The sequence below is a fragment of the Lynx rufus genome, unplaced genomic scaffold (assembly GCF_022079265.1).
Source record: "Lynx rufus isolate CCGP_SWC_20201006 ecotype Redwood Valley unplaced genomic scaffold, mLynRuf1.p SCAF_1, whole genome shotgun sequence".
In the NCBI taxonomy this organism is placed as follows: domain Eukaryota; kingdom Metazoa; phylum Chordata; class Mammalia; order Carnivora; family Felidae; genus Lynx; species Lynx rufus.
In genome coordinates this window covers 79,220,661-79,241,452 of record NW_025814823.1, presented here as the reverse complement: position 1 = coordinate 79,241,452, position 20,792 = coordinate 79,220,661, and the positions used below count along the sequence as shown (strand labels likewise).

Below are 20,792 nucleotides of genomic sequence, written 5' to 3'. Positions count from 1 at the left end.
AAAACACTGAAGTTATTAAAAAGTATTTCTCATCTCAATAAGAAACATAAAATTACTAACTAAAGGAGAGGTATTTTTTCTTGACCTATACCCCATATCCACCACTTTATATTTATGGTGGGGTCAGGTAACTTATCCAGAAACAGAACCTACAATCATGTTGAGTCATAAAAATTGTAGAAAACTCCTATTCAGCAGGAACTAGAAGTGACTATAATATCAAGACCTAGAAAAAGTAAATATGGAAGCTGTACCTCGTAAAATTCAAATTAGAAGTCTGATAGCTCGTAGCTGTCAAACAAGGAAGCTAAAGTCATGCCCAAGCAACCACTTAAAATTAATCTCACGTGAAGGAAAAGGCTGCTTGAAAGAACTTCTTAAGCCCTAACAGTTTGTTCCCTGCACAACAGAACACCGTTGTGCCCACATGGTTTACACATCAGGTGAAGAACTTTTACCCTGGGCTGTGCTGTTTATCTTTTCTTTCCTAGGAGAGTTTTCTGTTCACGTGTCAAATCGACCTTTAAAAACAAGGCAATTTATGTTGTTTATTTACCTTATTCTGTCATATATTTTAATTCTTCACATCAACTCAGTGTGCTCTTGGAAACGTGAATACCACAAAAATAATTCTTCCCAGGAAGTGAAGGGATCAATACTGACCCCTCTAGCGATTCAGTTTGAGTTTTTACCTGAGGTCACCAAACCATAGCATCACAGGCCTTTCGTGATGCTATTGATTTGGCCAACAGAAAGCCATTTTTTTGTAGCTGGAATAGTTTAGTTGTCCTAAGCTTCTTGGAGTTGTCTGTTCATGGTAAAGGAAATGTAAAAACTATATATAGATATCTGAGGGCTGCAAAAGTTGAGATCCTTCCAAGGCCACCTAGAGAAGAAAGTTTGGAAGTGGCAGCCATAAGGAGGCTCGGTGGGGGCTCACACACCAGGGGGAACCCTTCGGGAACCCTTTGGCAACTAAAGCACCATCTCTGGAACAAGGAGATAGATAGCTTCCCTGGGAAAGGAGGAGAGAAAGAACTGATTGAGAAAGAGGCCTGGGAAGGAACTAGGAAGGCGAACCCCCTGGGTCACTAACACCTTGAGAGACTTGTTACCAACAGAAAAATGTATTTGATGAGGAGATTTGGAGAAGGAAGTCCACTGTGTGGTACATGACAAGATTCTCAGAGAGCCAGCGACCCCAGCAAGAGCCCCAAGATGACAAAAATACACAGGTACGCAAAGTGGATGGATAGACACCCTAAAAGAAAAGTCAACGTGGAGTTGGCAGAGGATTGGTCCTGCCCGGGATGTACTAAGAAGATCAGAGATTCTCCATTTCAATTTATTTGCTGAAGAGTAAGATGTTGATATGTAAGATCAGAAGCTGCTGTTTTACCTATGCTTCTGAGCATCACGCCATGATTCCCCTCCACGTGCTGTTACGCTCCCCTCCTTGTTCCCCACTCCCAACCCCCGCCACGAGTCCATACGGACACACAGTGGGAGTGTAAATGGACTAGTTAAGGATGTTGCAAGTGCATGCATATTTCAGGGCCAGTGACAGACCTTCTCTTTGGAGGCTAGAATTTAAAGCTTTAATGGGTGTTTCAGCAACTCAGAGTCAAGGCCCCAAGGGAAGTGATCAATTCCCAAAGAGCCAGACCACTCTATTTCAAAAGCAAGATGATATTTTCCAAGGATAAGATGATTGGATACCAAGACAATTTGTATTGTCGCCAGAAATTTCAAAATGTGTATGTGTTATGTTTTCTGAACGTTTAATATAAAACCATGAAAGAATGTTGGTAAACAAACTTGCAGACTTGGAAACTTGCTCGAGTGTCTAAAGAAGAAAATAGAACATGGAGAAAAAGTCCTAAAAACGACCCTCAATTCCTTCAGCAGTGAGGGTTCAGGAGAGACTGAACTGTTCTCCTGAAGGATACGCCATTTTGCCTCAACAACAGAAGGTGTCAAGCATGGACAGTGTGGTAAAATGCACCTGACTCGTGGAGCGTTGGGTAAGAATCTGGATCTACCCCCACGATTCCTGGATACAAGACAAATACATGTTTGTTGAAATATGAATATGGTCTGTGCAAATATTTCAGATATTTGTGAGCAGTAGAGGATTATGGGTACTAAGAAGGAAACAATAAGCTTCCTTGGTATTATTGTAGGGTTTGCTTGTCTGCCACACAGACCTGCGTATTTGGGTGCCACACAGACACCCAAGTTTCACCCTATACTTGCTATGTCTTTTCATTTTTATGGGCATCAAAGAGAAGTAGCAGTCAGAAATGTCCCTTCTCATTTCCCCCTCATACTGATGAGGGTTCTCCTATTATAATCACTCCAAGGTGAAATCTCAAGGATGGTCGTCAAAGAGACAGAATTAACGTCATTCTGCTGACCACTGGTTAGCAGTCAAGGATACAGAAGCGAGAAGGAGGGTGGCAGGTACCTGCAGCTTCCCATACCTGGTTCACTACATGTTACTGTCACTTTGAGGACATTCTTTAACCTTACATACAGAAGTTATATACTTTATGTGTCATGATGAGGGAGGGCTTTCTGGAAGAAGAGGGCTTCTTCTATAATTAAAAAAAAATGTTGACAGGTTGGTAATAGAAACGAGAATATTTTACATATTAGGCAGATGTATAAATTTGTAAGTCTCCGTTTATACAAATAAAGAGTAGAAAATCACATTCTGTGCTCTCCAATAGCTGAATGGTGTCAGTTTTCAACAACGTTTGAGTGTCTTAGAGATATTATTTATAGATGTATATAATATCTTCTTATATTAGTAGGTAAGATATGGTAGATTTTTGTTAGGCAAAGATCCACACCTGCGTAGATCCTGAGGTTATGTGGATATATATTTTTTCTTCCAATGTTTTTCCATATTTTAATTTAGAATCTTTGAAGATAAGCTGAAAATATTCTATTGAATTTGTTTCATGATCTCGTTAGCCTTAGTATTGTTTTATAAAATACTAATTTTGCACATTGGGCATTTGTAACTGTGCCACAGGAGAGTTTTGGTGACATAACCAAGGCTGAATATCTTCATAACAATACAATCTGGTATTTACAGTCCTTTCAATGAATTGAGAATCCTTCAAATGCCTCTTCAGAAAAAGCTAACTTGTGCTCCTCATTTGACTGAAAAATCATAAATACAATGAAGCCTCATATACAAAGAGATCTCAAAAATAAGGCCCACTGAAAGAAAATTCTTTGTCTCTAGCATATTTGAATCCTGTAAAGTATCTAATTATATTATGTGAATACCTGGAAAAAAAAATCCAAAACTCCAGTCTGGTTACCAGGAGAATAAGCTGTTTCCATGGCAACTCCCTCTTGTACACATTCTGTTTGCTCGTGTAGAAAAAGCACTTCATTGATATAGTGGTGCATCTTCTCATTGGTCATGTTGACACAAAGCTATTGTGGGGAAGAAGAAAACAATTCACAAGATAAGTATGGCCATGCAGATCCACTCCTTCTGTGACCATTTCAGATCGGTGGCATATTGACTCACGAACGTTCCACACCAATCAGTCTATTGCAATAAAGCATTAGGGTACGGCTTGAGAAGCCAAAGCAGAAAGTTTCACTTCATATTGTTGACTTCATATGGTCTGATCATTCCATTTTGAATACATTAAAAACCACAAGAAGTGTAATGTACAACACTAACAAGTTGGGGGGCTATATTTGAGTATTTAAAAAAAAATCCAATTGCCTCTAGTCAACAACTGAGGATAAAAGTTGGATTTACCATGAAAGCCCAGAGAGGGGAACAACATCTCCTGCCTCCTCACTTCTGTTCCGTACCCACGATGGGCAAGAGAACGTGAGTCTCCTTCAGAAAGAAGAACTTCTCTACGCATTGTTGCCAAAACTATTTTCTTTATCAGAAAGTTTTTTATACTCCTCCAATTGTCAATTCTTCTGTCCATCGAGAAACAAATATGTTACTTCTTAATCTGAAAAATTATCTTAAGTACTAAAAAGACACAAAATACCCCAAATCTTACAAAAATGAAGGCTTACTTCCTCTCTAGGCTATCCTGTCACTTCTCTGCTTTCTTTTATAACAAGAAAACCTCCAAAGAGTTGTCTTTCCTTATTATCACAAATTCTTCTCCAGCACCCCCCCACCCCACTGTTGAAGCTACTCCGATAAACTTTTGCCCCCAGCGTTCCACCAGAACACTACCAGAACCACGTGAGCATTCCAAAATCCAATGTTCAATTCTTGGTGTTCATTTTCCTTGACCTTCCAGTGATATCTCACAGGGATTCCTCTGCCTCTGCTCTCTTCCAGGACACTACAGGCTCGTGGCCTCCTGCCCCCTGGGCTACTGCTTCTCTATCTCCTTTTCTACCTCTACCTGGAGTGGCCCAGGGCTCAGTCTTCTCTGTCTACACTCACATCCTTCATGAGCTCATTTAGTCTCGCAGACCATGTGCATGCGAGCAATTATATTACATCAGATAAAATCCAGAAATCACTAGAACTATTTAGAATTGAGTAAGTCATTGAAAATAACGACAGATGAACAATTTACATAAATCAAAGTAACTGGGAAAAAAAACTTTTAAAAGAAAATCAGGGGTGCCTGGGTGGCTCAGTCGGCTGAGCATCCAACTTTGGTTCAGGTCATGGTCTTGTGATTCAAGAGTTTGAGTCCCATATCAGGCTCTGTGCTGACCGCTCAGAGCCTGGAGCCTGCTTCAGATTCTGTGTCTCCCTCTCTCTCTCTCTCTGCCCTCCCCTGCTTGTTCTCTCTCTCTCTCTCTCTCTCTCAAAAATAAGTAAACATTAAAAAATTTTAAAAGTTAAAAAGTAAAAGAAAATCAGATCTCATCTTCAAAGGAAATAATATCTAGGATTATATTTACTATGAATGTGCTATAGTTATATAGTGAAAATGTCAAAGATTTTGTAGGCCATAGAGACTGAAACAGTCACTGGAGAAAAGAAAGACCACCCTATGTCCCTCTTTCCACATATCCACATTCTTCTGCAAGTATGGTATCATCATAACACCTGCTAAGTGGGAACTCCTCCTAAACATTCCTGTCCCTCAACTGGGAGCTCATGGCTTCTCTCCTAGACATATAAGAACAACCCTTATGTTTCAGCTTCCTTCCTATCAGCAGGCCAAGCCTCCTCTGCAAATGACCAACACCAAGATTTCTTTAATTCTCCATATGGGTGTCTACACATGCAGATAAAGGTGTGGGTATTCATGAATTAAGAATAACCTGAGAATAGGGGTGCCTGGGTGGCTCAGTTGGTTGAGCATCCAACTCTTGATTTCAGCTCAGGTCATGATCACATGGCCATGAGATCGAGTCCCGAGTTGAGCGCCATACTGAGAATGGAGCCTGCTTAAGATTCTCTCTCTCCCTCTCTCTCTACCTCTCCTTGACTCATGCTCTATTGCTTCCTCTCTCTCTCTCTCTCTCTCTCTCTCTCTCTCTCCCAAACAAAAAGAAGAAGAAGAACAACAACAACAACAACATGAACATAGAAAAGAAAAAGCCGTTTTCTCACAAATCCAGCTATTGGGGAGGCTGGGAGTTTAAGGGATTCTATGGACATGGAATCTCAGAGGAAGAGGTTTCAGGGAGGAAACACACCAATCAGTACAGGGCATTGGTCAGAACACACAGTTTGTCCTGAGACCAATGGTTTGCTGCCGGGTTCCATTCCTTACTTCTTACCAAGACCAGAATTTCACGAGTAGACACAGCTCAAATGTCTTTAGGGACAGTGACATGGTGACAGGACTGAAGGCATGGGGCTAGGCTGACCCAAGTGTGTTTGGAGAGCTGAAAATGGGGAGGCTCAGACCTAATCCAGTCCAATTACTTCAATGATGAATGTACATCGACGTTTTGTTAGAAATGTACCAGGGGGAGAATAATCGACACAGAATTATACCAAATAAAATGTTTAACTAATAATAATTACATTAACAATAAGATCTAAATGCCATGCATTGACACTCGGAGAATAACAAAAGCAATTCCTATTAACTCTGGGCCAGAAAACGATGGTCCCGGACTATTGCCCTCATTTCCAGTCGCTGTTCTTGCAGCTCTGACTTCACAGTAAAAACAAAAAACCGTTTTTGTAAACTTGCCCATCAAATGAGTGTCTTTAGACTGAAAAAGCTTTCCCATTGCATTCTACTACAAAACAAGATGTAGGTTAAAAGGAAAATAACCATGCCGCATCGCTGCTGTGTTGAAATTACTTCGAAACCTAAAGAACTGAGACCATTTGTTTAAACTTAGACTTGACCTTTGCATCGTCTTCTTCCTCCCGCTACCCCTGCCGTGGTCTCCGGGATTTCTCGAGTTTTCTCCCTTCTGTCTGATTTGGCCAGTAGTTGCTAGGACTTCTTCTCTCTGTGCCTTGACAGCTGGAGTCCCTGAGATACACGCGAGGTTGGAAGTTCTTTGTAAAGTACAAGTATCTTAGATAAAGCCTCAATGTCACCCATCAATTCTCTGAATGTATATAAAAAAAATTACAACCACAGTCACTTGGGGTGACAACATACCGCATAAGACATCTCACGTTACATGTTTGGACACAGACTTATCAGGTTAGCACATTATCGTTGGCAAAGGGAGAGATGGAACTCATTATTTAAAGGCCGAATGAAAAATATTTCCTTCCTTGGTGCTGACACAGCCTAGCACACCCTTCCGCTTGCTGTCCTCCATCAAAACTGCCACCAGCCGACCAAGATCTGTGCCTTTCTTACCCTCCAGTATATGAATCTCCAGAAGTGATTCTGGAAACACAAACCCTTCTCTAACATTGCATAGCATCTGTCCACAGTAGGGGCCCCACTAGGAAAGTCATACATTTATTTGTCTCTCTCATTTTACCATAAAAAAGAAACAGAAATCTCTGAAAATTGTTGTTAGAGAAGAAAAATGAAGAAAGAAAAAATCGTTCTAAAAACGATTTCACTTTGTTTAAAAAAATAAGATTTTGAGATGTTCCCCAATCTAATAATGTGTTATACTCCTGTAATACTGAAGTAATTTTGTTACTAAAGACGAATAAATGCTATAAAAGGTTATTAAAATTTGAAATAGTTGCAGTAAGTGAACAGAAAATAAATGACTCCATTATGGAATGAGAGCGTTGGAAAATATTCTCTTTAATTATATGATATACACAATTGTAATGTTTCAAACATTTTGATATTAAAACAGACATTAAATCATTTAAGAAAACACAAATAGGTTCTGTATCTCCGCAGTCTGATCTTATGCCAAAGAAGTGGTTTAAAAGTGGGGAGTGTGCCTCGATGCAATATATTTTAGGAAACAGATTGCTCAGGAAACAAATATTGAGGCCATAAAAAATAAGATGATGTCTGTTACCGTGTGAAATGGTAAAAAGAAGTCTGATAGAGGATATCAAAGTATGACACCAGTGGCTGATTCTCTCTTGTGCAAGAAATACCCAAATTATACGACGTTTACCTTTCCCCTCATTTCGAGACCCTCTAATTGAAAATACTTGGATGTGGGTGTCTCAAACACATGGAAGAGAATTCTCTTATCATTTTGTGATCATGATGGACGGCAGGTCTGTGGTTGCAAAAATTACTTTGGATGACAATCTGACTAAATCCTCATTGCCCCTGTCTCATGGCTGATCATCTCTCTATACACCTGGCTGTTGTCACTGATGTAAGCTTTTTTATAATACAAACAGGTATTTCATTTGCTACTATTTAACTAATATTTTATTGAACTGAGTATTGGCTTCACCGAATCGGTCCGCTGTTCCGGTCAAAATGGTGATACCAAGTGGGAATGTGGTTGAAGGCACGGTAAAATTGGAAAGAGCTGGAGGGGGTCCAAGTACAAGTTTTTATTCCTTTTTTTTTTTTTTTTTTTTTTTGCCCCAAGGAAGGCCTGAAGCAACCTGCCAAACTTCAGCTAACAGAAAAAGGATTTGGCCAGTGCTTCTGGATACAACTCAATTTCTCAGTCTCCTGGTCAAGACGACTCATAAAACATACAGCTTCTGTACCCAGCTTCAGCATTCAGAAGCTGCAGTACCAGATGGGGTTTTGTGACATGGGGTGATCCGAACAATAAATCTGAACCTTTTATTGTACATCATGTTCTTTGTATTTGCGGGGGGGGGGGGGTGGAGAAGTAATTTATGAAAATCCCATAGGGAAAATTCCAGCTCGGTGTGGAAAACTGAGTAGGCTGGGGAGTGATTTTTGACTTGTAGTCTTTATTACAGTGGCGCTTTCTGAACTGGAATATATTTGTATTTCGAACAGAGGAGAGCAGTCCTTAGCGGTAAAGCGTATCACTGGGAGCGCGCACGGTCCAAAGCAGAACGGTTTTCAAACTCACTTTCAAGTAATGTGGACATGATAGTTTTTTACCAAGACAGTTTGCCTGTCCCTATTCTATATTGTTTAAAGCACTCACTGGTTGAGCCAAAGCTAAAATATAAAAGAATTGCTGTAGCATGAACTTCCAAACTGCCAGCAAACATAGCTAAGGGCGCTGATATGAATATACCAGCCTGTGTCAGATACCCAGCTGAAACCTGAAAAAAATGCATCCTCCCCACCAACGGTGGCCCCAATCCTGGCCAGAACCTGCTTATTCCGGATTTATCGTCGCTAAACTGTCTTTGTTGTCTGTACGTATGTGGGTACGTATTAAACACAGTGAGAGAAATAGACAGTGAAAGATTTTTATAGGCAAAGTAGTTTACGTATTGGTCTGCATCAATAATTGACAATACGATCATCTTCAATGCAAAGCAATCATTTTTACTTTTTGACTTCATCCATCAGAATCGTAATTGGGTCCCTTTAAATTTCCGGGTATTCCTTAGAGTAGCCTGCATGCGAGTGCAGGTGAGTATTCATAGATGAAAATGAGCAATTATTAAGTACTGCTTAATTAGCACGCACCCTTCTCTGATTAAAATACAGCCTTTGTACATTAAGTGCCGTTGCTAACTGGTTTAATAATAAAAATTATGCACCCCTTGAAAACACTCTTTGGTAACAGAACATTATTGCTTATCCAGATGGCCTATCATTTGTATTAATGACAAACTTAATTTCTTGAGTAAATTTTCACCAACTGTTCTCCCTTTATTTTCATTACTCAGTGAAATATCTCTGAAGCAAAAATATAATAGAGCATGACATTTACATCACAGAATTAAAGTAGGAGGTTAATTAAAGCCGACTCCAGTTGAAGGCACAGCCCCAGGCGTTAGATGCAAGTCACATCCCTAACTGCACGCTGGAAATGACCGGGAGCTTTCATAAAATGCTGATGTCTGGGCCTGACCCCGAACCAATGAAGTCAGAGTGAGGCTTGATACATTTTAAAAGACTTCCAGGTGATTTTTTTAATGCCTATTTATTTTTGAAGGAGAGACAGACAGAGTGTGAGTGGAGGAGGGGCAGAGAGAGAGGGAGACACAGAATCCAAAGCAGGCTCCAGGCTCCAAGCTGTCAGCACAGAGCCCGATGTGGGGCTCGAACCCACGAACCGCGAGATCATGACCTGAGCCGAAGTTGGACACCTAACTGACTGAGCCACCCAGGCGCTCCAGGTGATTTTAATATGCAGACCTGCCTGGTGAACACACTGAAATAGAAGAGGGCACGGAGCATACACTATCTATTAACTGGTTTGTTCATCAATTAGCATAGATACGGATATACAATACACTTACGGAATGCAGTTAGATTGTGCAGAAACGATGTTAGATTTCAGATATTCTGCATTTTCTGTATGTGCTTAGTGGAACACTAATTGAAGGAAATGTCAATTTATATTATCTAAAAAACGCTAAATCAGAACCCTGTTGGAGAAACCTTGAGTTAAGCTAAGTTAATGGGCTTCTCTGCAGGACTTCTCAGGGCCTTTCCTGTCCCGGGTATACCATGAATCTCTACCTTCCTTTTTGGAAGAATGCCTCGGGGCTTTCCAGATTGCTATATGTTCTTTCCCCAATAAGTCAATCGTTTCTGATGTTGACACATTATCTGTAAAACAGCAGGTGCAGGGGTTGGTGAGGGAATAGCATGTCTCTGTTTCAGCTTTTAAATTCTATAATTTATTTTGCCTTTTTGAATGTCGTGCAGGGGCCTTTCTTCTCTCTGTCCTTGTCTGGGAAGGCCTGTTTCCTTTCTCTCAGCCCCATCTGTCTCAACCTGATAGACAACAGTGGCTTGGCCAACACTGATGTCACGTAAATCTAGGAGCATGAAACACCGTGTAGACTCGGTGTGCTGGGCCCCTTCCCCCAGGAGCCTCAGGTGGCAAGCAGGAGCTGGGCACCCACCCACACCAGGCGCCTGCTGCTGCCGTGCAATCTTCCCTGGAATTGCCTGGCTTTCGCCTTTCCCGTCCCCCCGGCCGTCCGCCCCTCTCTGGTGGATTACTCTTTCCTAAACCAAACCTCCTTGCCTCCTCCACTGCCCTCTGAGATTTCAAAGTCAAACTCTGCAGACTAGGTTTTAAGCAAATGGAGATGGAAGTTACTTCTAGGCACAAAAATATAGTTTTTATACAGGCGAAAAACATGTTCTCTCCCAACATTTATTTTAGTGACTCTCTCACTTAGAGCAACACAGCTCTAATATATATATATATGTTATATATATGTAAAATATATATATAATTAAATATTTTAATGGGCTTAATTCATACCTATGTTCTCCTTTAATAGGAATAATTACCACTTAGGGATTTGAGCGATGGACTGAAAGGGTCAGCCAATAATAAACCTATTGGCTACACTGACTGCCATATTCTACATAATAATCTTCTAACATCACAACTGGAAAATACAAGTGAAAGGAAAAAAATATTTTTAGATATTTTGTATGATACCTTGTCCATAAAATATACCCTTCTGTTTGCACACAAGCCATGCCCAGGTGTTGGAAACATAACTTCTGGTAAAAATTCTCATATTTTAAACCTTCGGGCACTGCACTTTTCATCAGTTTTCAACAAAACGTGTGTGTGTGTGTGTGTGTGTGTGTGTGAGAGTGTGTGTGTGTTTGGCAACAAATCTCAGCTTAATCAATATGCCTTCCCTTTTCAGAGCACCTGGGTGACTCAGTCAGTTAAGTTTCCAACTCTTGGCTTCGGTTCAGGTCATGATCTCCTGGTTCGTGAGCTCGAAGCCCCACATTGGGCTCTGTCCTGACAGTGCGGAGCCTGCTTGGGATTCTCTCTCTCTCTCTCTCTCTCTCTCTCTCTTTCTCTTTTTCTCTCTGTGGACTCTTTCCCATAAGGCTGTCTCAGGAGTTAGAGATCACAGAGCAGAAGCGGCTGACACAGTGGGGGCTCGAGAACTTGTAGTCATTATTGATTATTAGCAGGAATGTAAATGAATCTACATTCCTGGCTAGCACATCTGGACATTATATCTAAACAGCCACTATTGTAAATTGAAGCATTTTCTTGGTTAGTCATCACTAAAAAAAACCCTCAATTCACTCTTGTCTGGAGGGACCTGATGTATATTTCCAAACCCATTCATTCTTCTCACTACGTCCTGTAACATTTCCTCTTGATCACGCTGGGATTCTCCAATAAAGAAGACGTGCCTGCATTCTCTAAATTACGTACGCGTAGTAAAAGGATGGGGAGAAACACTCCACGATGGGAAAAAATGATGGCAAATAAGATTTATTGAAAGTTTCTTGTTCGGTTTCATTCCCCAGCACCTCCACCCTAAAAGCCAACCAAACAAAAACAAAAACAAAAACAAAAACAGAAAAACAAGTTCTTTTTCTACATTTAATAGAGTAAATAATGTTTTGTCCTAAGAGAAATACAAACAAATATACTCCTCAGCAGGCAGGAGCTTCGAAAAGGTACACTAATACCACACAGTTAAGTCTAGTTTCAAAGAATCTTTGGACCTGGAAACAGCACAGATCATGACTCCTGAATCCACAGTCTCATGCTATGACCTTCTTTTTTTTTTCAATTTTTTTAATGTTTTATTTATTCTTGAGAGAAAGAGAGACAGAACATGAGTGAGGGAGGGGCACAGCGAGAGAGGGACATGGAATCCGAAGCAGGTTCCAGGCTCTGAGCTGTCAGCACAGAGCCTAAGGTGGGGCTCGAACTCACGAGCCGTGAGATCATGACCTGAGCCACAAGTCGGACGCTCAACCGACTGAGCCACCAGGCGCCCCTCATGCTGTGACCTTCTATGAGTTACTTAAATTATCTGAGCTTGCTTCCCTTAATGCTAACATGGTGACAGTATCTAAGGGATAGGTTTGGAGGGGAAAAGGTCGTTAAATGTACTACACTTCACACAATTAAAATTGCTTTTCCCTGCCTCATTTTGTTTCCTCAGAATAACTTTTCTAAAAGTGTTACCTGAAGAAGACTTACTTTTTAAGCTTTATTTTCTGTTTATTTATTTATTTTAAGCAGGCTCTACGTCCACAGTGGGGCTTGAACTCTGAGATCAATAGTCACATGCTCCACTCACTGAGCCAGCTGGGCGCCCCCACCCCCGCCAACGACTTCTAACCGTACTGTTTTTTTAAAAGTAGGACCCGGGGCGCCTGGGTGGCGCAGTCGGTTAAGTGTCCGACTTCAGCCAGGTCACGATCTCGCGGTCCGTGAGTTCGAGCCCCGCGTCGGGCTCTGGGCTGATGGCTCAGAGCCTGGAGCCTGTTTCCCATTCTGTGTCTCCCTCTCTCTCTGCCCCTCCCCCGTTCATGCTCTGTCTCTCTCTGTCCCAAAAATAAATAAACGTTGAAAAAAAAAATTAAAAAAAAAATAAAAAAAAAATAAAAGTAGGACCCAATATTATTGCAGGAAGTACATTAAAATAACATCTCGTTATTTAATTGCTCTTTGCTTCTCTATAGAAACTGAGTGGCCCGCCCTACACTAGCATTCTGCTATGTAAGGAAACTAAACTTTCTTAAATTGTGTTGTATCAGTAGCTTGGTGAGTTGTTGAAATGATTTCGGAAAACTCAACATCCTAGAGCAGAAAATGGTTTAAGATAGAGTTGGATATTTAACATATGTATGATTTGGGAATCTAAATGTGACGCAATGTAAGGATACAATATTTTTTGTTTTTATAGATCCATTGGGTGGTAAGCCGATCAATACTGAAGCCTAATAGCTATCAGGACATTCGACAGGATGAGGATTACACAGGTACTGTCAGACTTGGAGCTAAAATAGCAACGTGTTGCTCACGAAGGCTTCCCAGTCTTTCTCCCCTGGTGTCTGATTAGAATTGGCCCTTCTTGGGGCGCCTGGGTGGCTTGGTGGGTTAAGCATCCGACTTCGGCTCAGGTCATGATCTCGCGGCTCGTGGGTTCGAGCCCCGCGTCGGGCTCTGTGCTGACGGCTCGGAGCCTGGAGCCTGTTCCGATTCTGTGTCTCCCTCTCTCTCTGCCCCGCCCTGCGCTCTCTCTCTCTCTCTCTCTCTCTCTCTCTCTCTCTCTCTCAAAAATAAATAAAACATAAAACAAAATAAAAAAAATAAAGGATTGGCCCTTCTTCTATTTGCATCCTGTTGACCACACCATGGCACCTGCGTCTGGAACAGGACCTAGAACTTCATTCACATGCCAGCACTGCTGAATGAATGAACTGTAAACTTCATGCACATGAACCAGAAAAAATTCCCTGCAGGTAATGCTAATACTCTGTCGCAGAGCAGAAACTGTAACACCCACAGGTATCCCTTTTGTAAAATGGGATACTCCATGTGAAGGGTGATGATTTTATTTTAGTATCATTTCCAGGACAGCGATTCCACAACTAAAGATTTTATGGAATTCTTTTTTTTTTTTTTTTGAGGTCGACGTTGCCAAACTATGTAATCTCATTTCATAAAATTTTAGAAGTCAAGGTATCTGGCGTTTTCCAAAGTCTTTAAACACTTAGCCCAAGCCGGATTGAATTATTGTTCATCCAGTAAATCTCACCTTTTAGAAAAGTTTGTAAGCCGGGAAACGTTTCAAATCTTTGACAACCCTTCTGAAATCAGCTTAGATGGAGCCTGACGTAAAGATAGGTCATATATCATAATTTTATCTTCTGCCACAGAAGCTTTAAGTTTCACAAATGTATTCTCTCTTCAAATTCTCTATGTTTGTACAGTAGGTTGTTGCTATGCAATTTTACTAGACTCCATAGCTGTAAGTGTTTCATTATATATAGTTGCATGTTATGAGTGTAGTGGGAAATTTAGGAAAATTATTGAACGTTAAATCATTAGTTTCCACAACTTTGTTCTTTGTGCCTCTGGTAAAGATTTATAGCATGTAGAGCTTTGCAATACCATTTGTTAGGTGTGGAAATATTCTAGCATTTATGAAAATAATATTTATATAATCTCAAAATATTCTCATTTCTTAGAATAGTATGTTATGGACAGTTTTAAACATAGTCAACAGCAACCAACATAATGAACCCCCATCTGCCATCAATAAGCCTGAAGAATTATCAACAATGACCAACTCATGACCAATTCTGCTTTACATTTTTCTATTACCCTCAAAACTAGACCCATTTAAAGTAATTCTTAGGGTGTCTGGGTGGCTCAGTAGGTTAGGCATCTGACTTTGGCTCAGGTCATGATCTCGTAGTTCATGAGTTCGAGCCCTGTGGTGAGCTCTGTGCTGACAGCTCAGAGCCTGGAGCCTGTTTCGGATTCCATGTCTGCCTCTCTCTCTGCTCCTTCCCAAATCATGCTCGCTCGCTCTCTCTCTCTCTCTCTCTCTCTCTCTCTCAAAAATAAACATTAAAAAAAAGAAAAAATACTAAAGTAACTCTCAGACACCATGTCATTTAATTGGCAAGTATTTTAGTATAATTCTCTAAGATATAAGAACTTAAAAACACGTCCACAGTACCTTTATCACACATAATTTTTATCAATAATAACTCCTTCATTTCATCAGCTATCCAGATTTTAAATTATATTAGTTAAGTGGCAATTTTTAGACTTTGTTAAACAAATAAGGATCCACGCCATGTCCACATATTTAACTGATTTCTATGTCTCTTACATCTCTTTGAATCTGCAGGCTACCCTTGCATTTTTATACGTTGAAGAAATCAGGCCATTTGCTCCACGCGGTTTCCCGCACGCTGGATCTTGCAGAGCGTATCCCCATGGTTTGCTTCATCATGTTCCTCGGTCCCCCGTCCCTGTTAATTAGCGGTTGGCTCGGGAAACTTCATTACATTAAGGTTTTCTCTCTCCCTTCCCCTCCCCCCTCCTTCCCCATCTTTCCTTCTTGGCAAGAACACTCGACGGGCATCTTGCCTGTGTCTCTTTCTGCAGCGTTAGCAGATACTCCCTGCCTTGATTCATTACTTCCCAGGAGCTGCAGGAAGGGGCTGCTCTAATTCTGCCATCTGTCTTTCCAGTTATTTGTAGCGGGACCGCTCTCGCCTCCGCGAGTCGGGCGGCCTAGGCAGGACCGGCATCTCGAGACACCAAGCCCTTCTGGCTGAGTGTCCAGCAAGTCTCCCTACCTGCTTACGTGTAATCGTGTGACTTTAGGAGCCCTCTACCCACTCCCTCGCCTAGGCGACCTGCTTCATTTCGACACACTTTGTCTTCCTTTCCATCATGCTCTGGCAAGCTACTTTTAAAGCACCTAAGCGTTATTGGTTTTGTGTGTTCGTGTTGCCCCCTGGCTTCTCCGTCAAGTTCTCTCATTGTTGGTGGCGAGGTTCTCATTCGCTCTTCTCCCTTTTCCAAACACACAATTGCATCTGGAAGGAGCAATGTCTTTGCCTCTCTCTTCCACTTTCCACAGTCAGGAAGGGGACTGCTTTCTCCTCTCCGACATCACTGGCGCTGTGATGTGCAAGGGACAGCCTTGTCTGGCTCACTACCTTTCTGTTTATTGAGCACTCCACACTTGGGATTGACTGGCTGCGTGATGTCGAAGAGTCGCCTGGAGGGGCTTCTTCCCCGGTGTGTGAGGAGATATTTTTACAGAGCGAGAGAGGAATTTCACATGATAAAGGAGAGGAGGGTTTATAAAATTCAGGATTACATAACAGAGAGTGAGCTGGCAATACTGTAATTATTTAAATAATGAGGGTGGTAGACTCAGATCCTCCTGAATTATACTTCGGGACTCCAATTATTTATACGACCCCCTTCTCCTGATGCGTCAAACTACTGCCGAGTTTCTATACATATTATGCCGTATGTATATAATTTTGTATATATAGTACATATATAATACATAAATATATAAATGGATAACCATGCAGAGTATAGAGTTTTATATATATATATATATATATAAATATAAATACATATGTTCTATTTTTTACTCTATATATGGTCTTTATTATAATATATAAAATAGTTCTAGTAGAAACGATTCATTAAAAGTCAAAGAAAACAGGATTAGCATTTCCTATTAACTGAAATAAATTCGTATCTAAGGAACCACAAAGGCCCATCTTTTAGAGCTGCCTGGGGACACTGAGGTTGGAGATGCTGAGGTTTTGAAATGCTTTTTAGTATCTCCTCCGATTGTCCCTGTTCTAAACATTTGTCAGGCTGCTTATGGAGGAACAATTGACATACATACATTTATTCCTGAGTAAGAAAACCGCTAGGAGATCCACTCTGAAGATGTCTTCTTTTGAATTTATTCTTAAGATTTCAATTGAAAACATATTTACTAAGTCTCTGTTATATACAAAACGCTGTACCAGACACAATTTCAATGCCGCAGGAGTTGACATTCTAGCAAATAGCTGATAGATGGGTCAAAAAGCTCAAAAGAGAATAAAATACATAGTTATAAAGGCACTAATATTCTTCCGGGTTTGATTCTGAACACAATATTGATTTGTTAAACATTTTGTTGAAAGTTTGCAATGGAATATAAAATGAAGAAGTTCACGTTGTCTTAGCAACTCAAGAATCTAGAATGTAGCATTCAAACCAAAGCTTTTAATATAAGTTCACATTCAGATTTAGAAATCTGCTAAATCCACTATGAGAAGAGATTTGAAATCATCACAAAGAAAATAATTTTATTCTTCTGAATGGCTCCTAGTTGCAATTGTATACCACAGCCCAACAAACCTAGGAAAAAGGTACATTTTTCTAAAGAAAAAAATATTTTTTTTCCCTAACTTAAATCTAAGAATTGGTTTTGAGATTTTACCCAGCCGTGCCTCAAACTACCTCTTGGTATTTAATAGAGACTCATTCTTTAGATCTGAAAACATGCCATGTCTTGCGATATGAAAATATCAGGCTACAAATACGTTCTAAAATATGTAATTAAAATAGCTACCAGAAAGAAAACATAAGAAAGGGGTACATATAACTGTAGTAAAACAAATAAGTTTTAATAAGGAAACAACTTAAATACTTTGTACATCTCGGTCATCAGCACAGACTGGATGGATAACTATGTGGGGTGTAGAGAAGGGGGTTGGGAGTGTGGCCCCACAGAGACTGTGAGAGGACACCGCCCCACCTGTGGTTTCTGCATGTTGCTTACCAGGAGGTGGAGAAACCAGGGAGTGTCATTAAGGGACATGGCAGCTTGCATGTTTTCTAAGGCAAAAATGTCGAGAATCAATACCACCTCCAGACTGCGGTCAACTACTCGTGTTGAGAGATGCATCCCAGTCATGGCCTGTGGACCCACGATCTTACCAGTCAGTCCTTCAACTGCCCTGTTCCCCTGTGCATCGCTAGTCTCCTTACAGTAAGTGACGAATAAATAAAACCACAGTCCCCCTCTCCCTGCTTAGCCGTGGATACAGAAGTCCGAAAGGACAAGAAGTCTATGGTCTTATTTCATAGCAGACTTTTGTAAAGTTTTGTAAAGAATATGATTCATGGTGACTCACCCTGGATTAGGTGAGTCAACATGATTTAGTCTCTATTCACAAGATGCCGCACCAGTGTTTCGTGGGGGAAAAAATAAGGCTGAATTTGAAAAGGTTTTCAAGTGTTCCCATTTACAACAGTAACAGTGGCCCTCCGTGATTTCTTACACACGGACATGAGTTAGAAGAATGATGCCAGAACCTCTATGCCAGTAACCGGCTTAAACCCCACAGCTCTGTAAGTCTCTTGTAAAGGAGACCAAGGTTCTTTATAGATTTCTTCCTCTTGACCAAGACAGCTCACAGAATGGGGTTTCAAATTCACATCTGGTGTCATTAACCACCACATCATCTGCCTTGAGAAAATAAACCCAGGGGCACCTGGGTGGCTCAGTCAGTTGAGCGTCTGACTCTCGGTTTCGGCTCAGGTCGTGATCTCAGGGTTCGTGAGTTTGAGCCCTGAATGGGGTTCTATGCTGACAGTGCGGAGCCTGCTTGGGATTCTCTCTCTCCCTCTCTCTGTCCCTCCCTGACTCATGCACTCTCTCTCTAAATAAATAAATAAATAAATAAATAAACTTAAAGAAAAATAAACCTGAACAAATGACATAATTATTCAAAGCTCTCCCTAAACACGGCCCACTTGTGATTCTTCCCATGATGTAGCACAGCCTGGTTTTCTCTCTTTCCACCAATACCTCTTTATTGGTTTATCTCTCCTTCCCTGCTGCCCTGGACAAGTTCTCTTTCTACTCTCTTCTTTAACAACTAAGGTTTAGATATGCTTACTTTGATTTCATGAATCATACATTACTAAGGAGATACTTAAAAAACAAGAAAAGACACTAGTACTTTTCAAAGTGCCCTAAATTGTAAGTGGATTAAAAACAATCAGTGCCTCTTTAATCTGTTTTTTTTTTTTTTTTTTACGAGTTTCTGACAGGCATATGTATGAATGTCACACAGAGCCGAACCTACAAGTAACAGTATTTAGCATGATGGAGTATTTCCATTCTGATTTTTGGCCAAGGTTTTTGAAGACCTTTGCCTTGATTCCACAAAGCGACACCCTCTGTCTCTCAAACCTTGTTGAAACAACATCTCTGTAAGCACAACTCAGCTCAACACTGTCTTTTAAAACAAGTACTTCAGTTTAAAAAAAAAAAAAATATGCCCGTTGTTTACAGGCCACGTAAAGAGGATGGACACGCCCATGAACTAGGGATACAAATTTTAAAACAGGACAGCAAAGGCCTTATTTTAATTCTGTATTTGCAAGCAATCATGCAGATAGTCTCTACTGAATAAAGGAGTCAATTTATTAGCTGAAAAAAAAAACACATGAAAGTGATAAAGTTTCAAAAGAGATGCACTTACTTGTTCAAATTCATTCTTTTGAAATTCTTCAAAACCAAAGACGTCCAATATTCCAATATCCAACGTCTGTGTGCTGAAAGGAAACAGCGAATCAGTGACCAAGCACACATACAGCCTTTACGTGACCCCTGGCCCCATCCCCCCTCCAGGTCAGAGACATCGGGACACTTTGCATATCACCTTCCAGTAGAACTAAAAACAGCCAACAATTATCTCAGAGTCTCATACAAAAGCTCCGAAAAAGAAAAGTGTTCTTTTAAGGCTTTAATTTAAACACAGATACAGGAGTACAACACGCTGATTTCTAAGCTTAGGATGCGACAGTATATGGGTGGCCCCGTATTTGCTCCTCTGAAACAGTCTTTGTGTCTCTACTTCAACTGCACGTGCTTTCCCTGGAAAGGAAGTCAACCTGCCAACGTGCCCTCAGCAGCTCCTCCTTCTCCTCCTTGTCTCTTGTTAGACCACACGAGCAGTAAGTCCCGCAGTTTCTTCATCACGTGTCAATGCGGTACAAGCCACGATGAAGCGGTGGGCACCTTCTCTGATAGACCGAACTGTGCCACGTCAAAAAGTACAGAGCGACCTTCCTAAAGAAATCCTCATAAACAAAGAAGAACAAAGGAGATGATCCGTGGGCATACAACTGGAAGAAAGCGGCGTGAGCACCTTACGATACTGCTGTTTTTGGTGAAAACTCTCTCTCCTGGAGTTTGCTGGCATCTTGGAAGGTCCAGCCACAGATGAGGAACCTCATGTGAGTGAAGAAAGCAGGGAGGAGAACCTAGGGGTGGTGGGAGCCCCAACATCCTGGACTCTGCGGGGAGCGGGGGCACCACGGGGACAGGGCATGAGGTGGCTTCTTACACAGAAAGCCCCGGATGATTCTGGAATGCTGGTCAGCAGGCGGGCACATACCCAGCCTTCCCACTGCCCTGCTCTGGAGTATCATCAGGAGGACCGCTGTCCTGAGTCTCTGCCAATGGCTGTGATATTCGATCATCGTGGATTGTTTCAATCCCTTGGTTGATGCACCTTCAACCACCTTAGTTGATACACACGCTGGTGTTGTTTTCTGTCCACTTGACTGGTCCAAACCGCACAACTGGAAACTAACTTTCTTTTTGTGTCTGTATTTTGTTTGCACAATCAGTGCAGAACCGTCATGCTTTAGGGTCTGTAAGATGTCACTTAAATGACCAATTTCTCATTAAAAGGCAAGGTAGGGGCGCCTGGGTGGCGCAGTCGGTTAAGCGTCCGACTTCAGCCAGGTCACAATCTCGCGGTCCGGGAGTTCGAGCCCCGCGTCAGGCTCTGGGCTGATGGCTCAGAGCCTGGAGCCTGTTTCCGATTCTGTGTCTCCCTCTCTCTCTGCCCCTCCCCCGTTCATGCTCTGTCTCTCTCTCTCCCAAAAATAAATAAACGTTGAAAAAAAAATTAAAAAAAAAAAAGGCAAGGTAATGATTCTCTGATATCTTGTCACAGAGT

General features: G+C 41.3%; 1 protein-coding gene across 1 annotated transcript in view; it reads right to left on the bottom strand.

Annotated features, from left to right (window-relative positions):
* Positions 1-20,792, bottom strand: part of MYO16 (myosin XVI) — a 467,181-nt gene that overhangs the window by 168,366 nt on the left and 278,023 nt on the right. Inside the window, exons 21-22 of the mRNA XM_047086088.1 lie at positions 19,305-19,377; positions 3,301-3,453 (exon numbers count right to left, since the gene is read on the bottom strand). Of these exons, the coding sequence (XP_046942044.1) occupies positions 3,301-3,453; positions 19,305-19,377 (226 nt within the window). The remainder of the gene's footprint in view (positions 1-3,300; positions 3,454-19,304; positions 19,378-20,792) is intronic.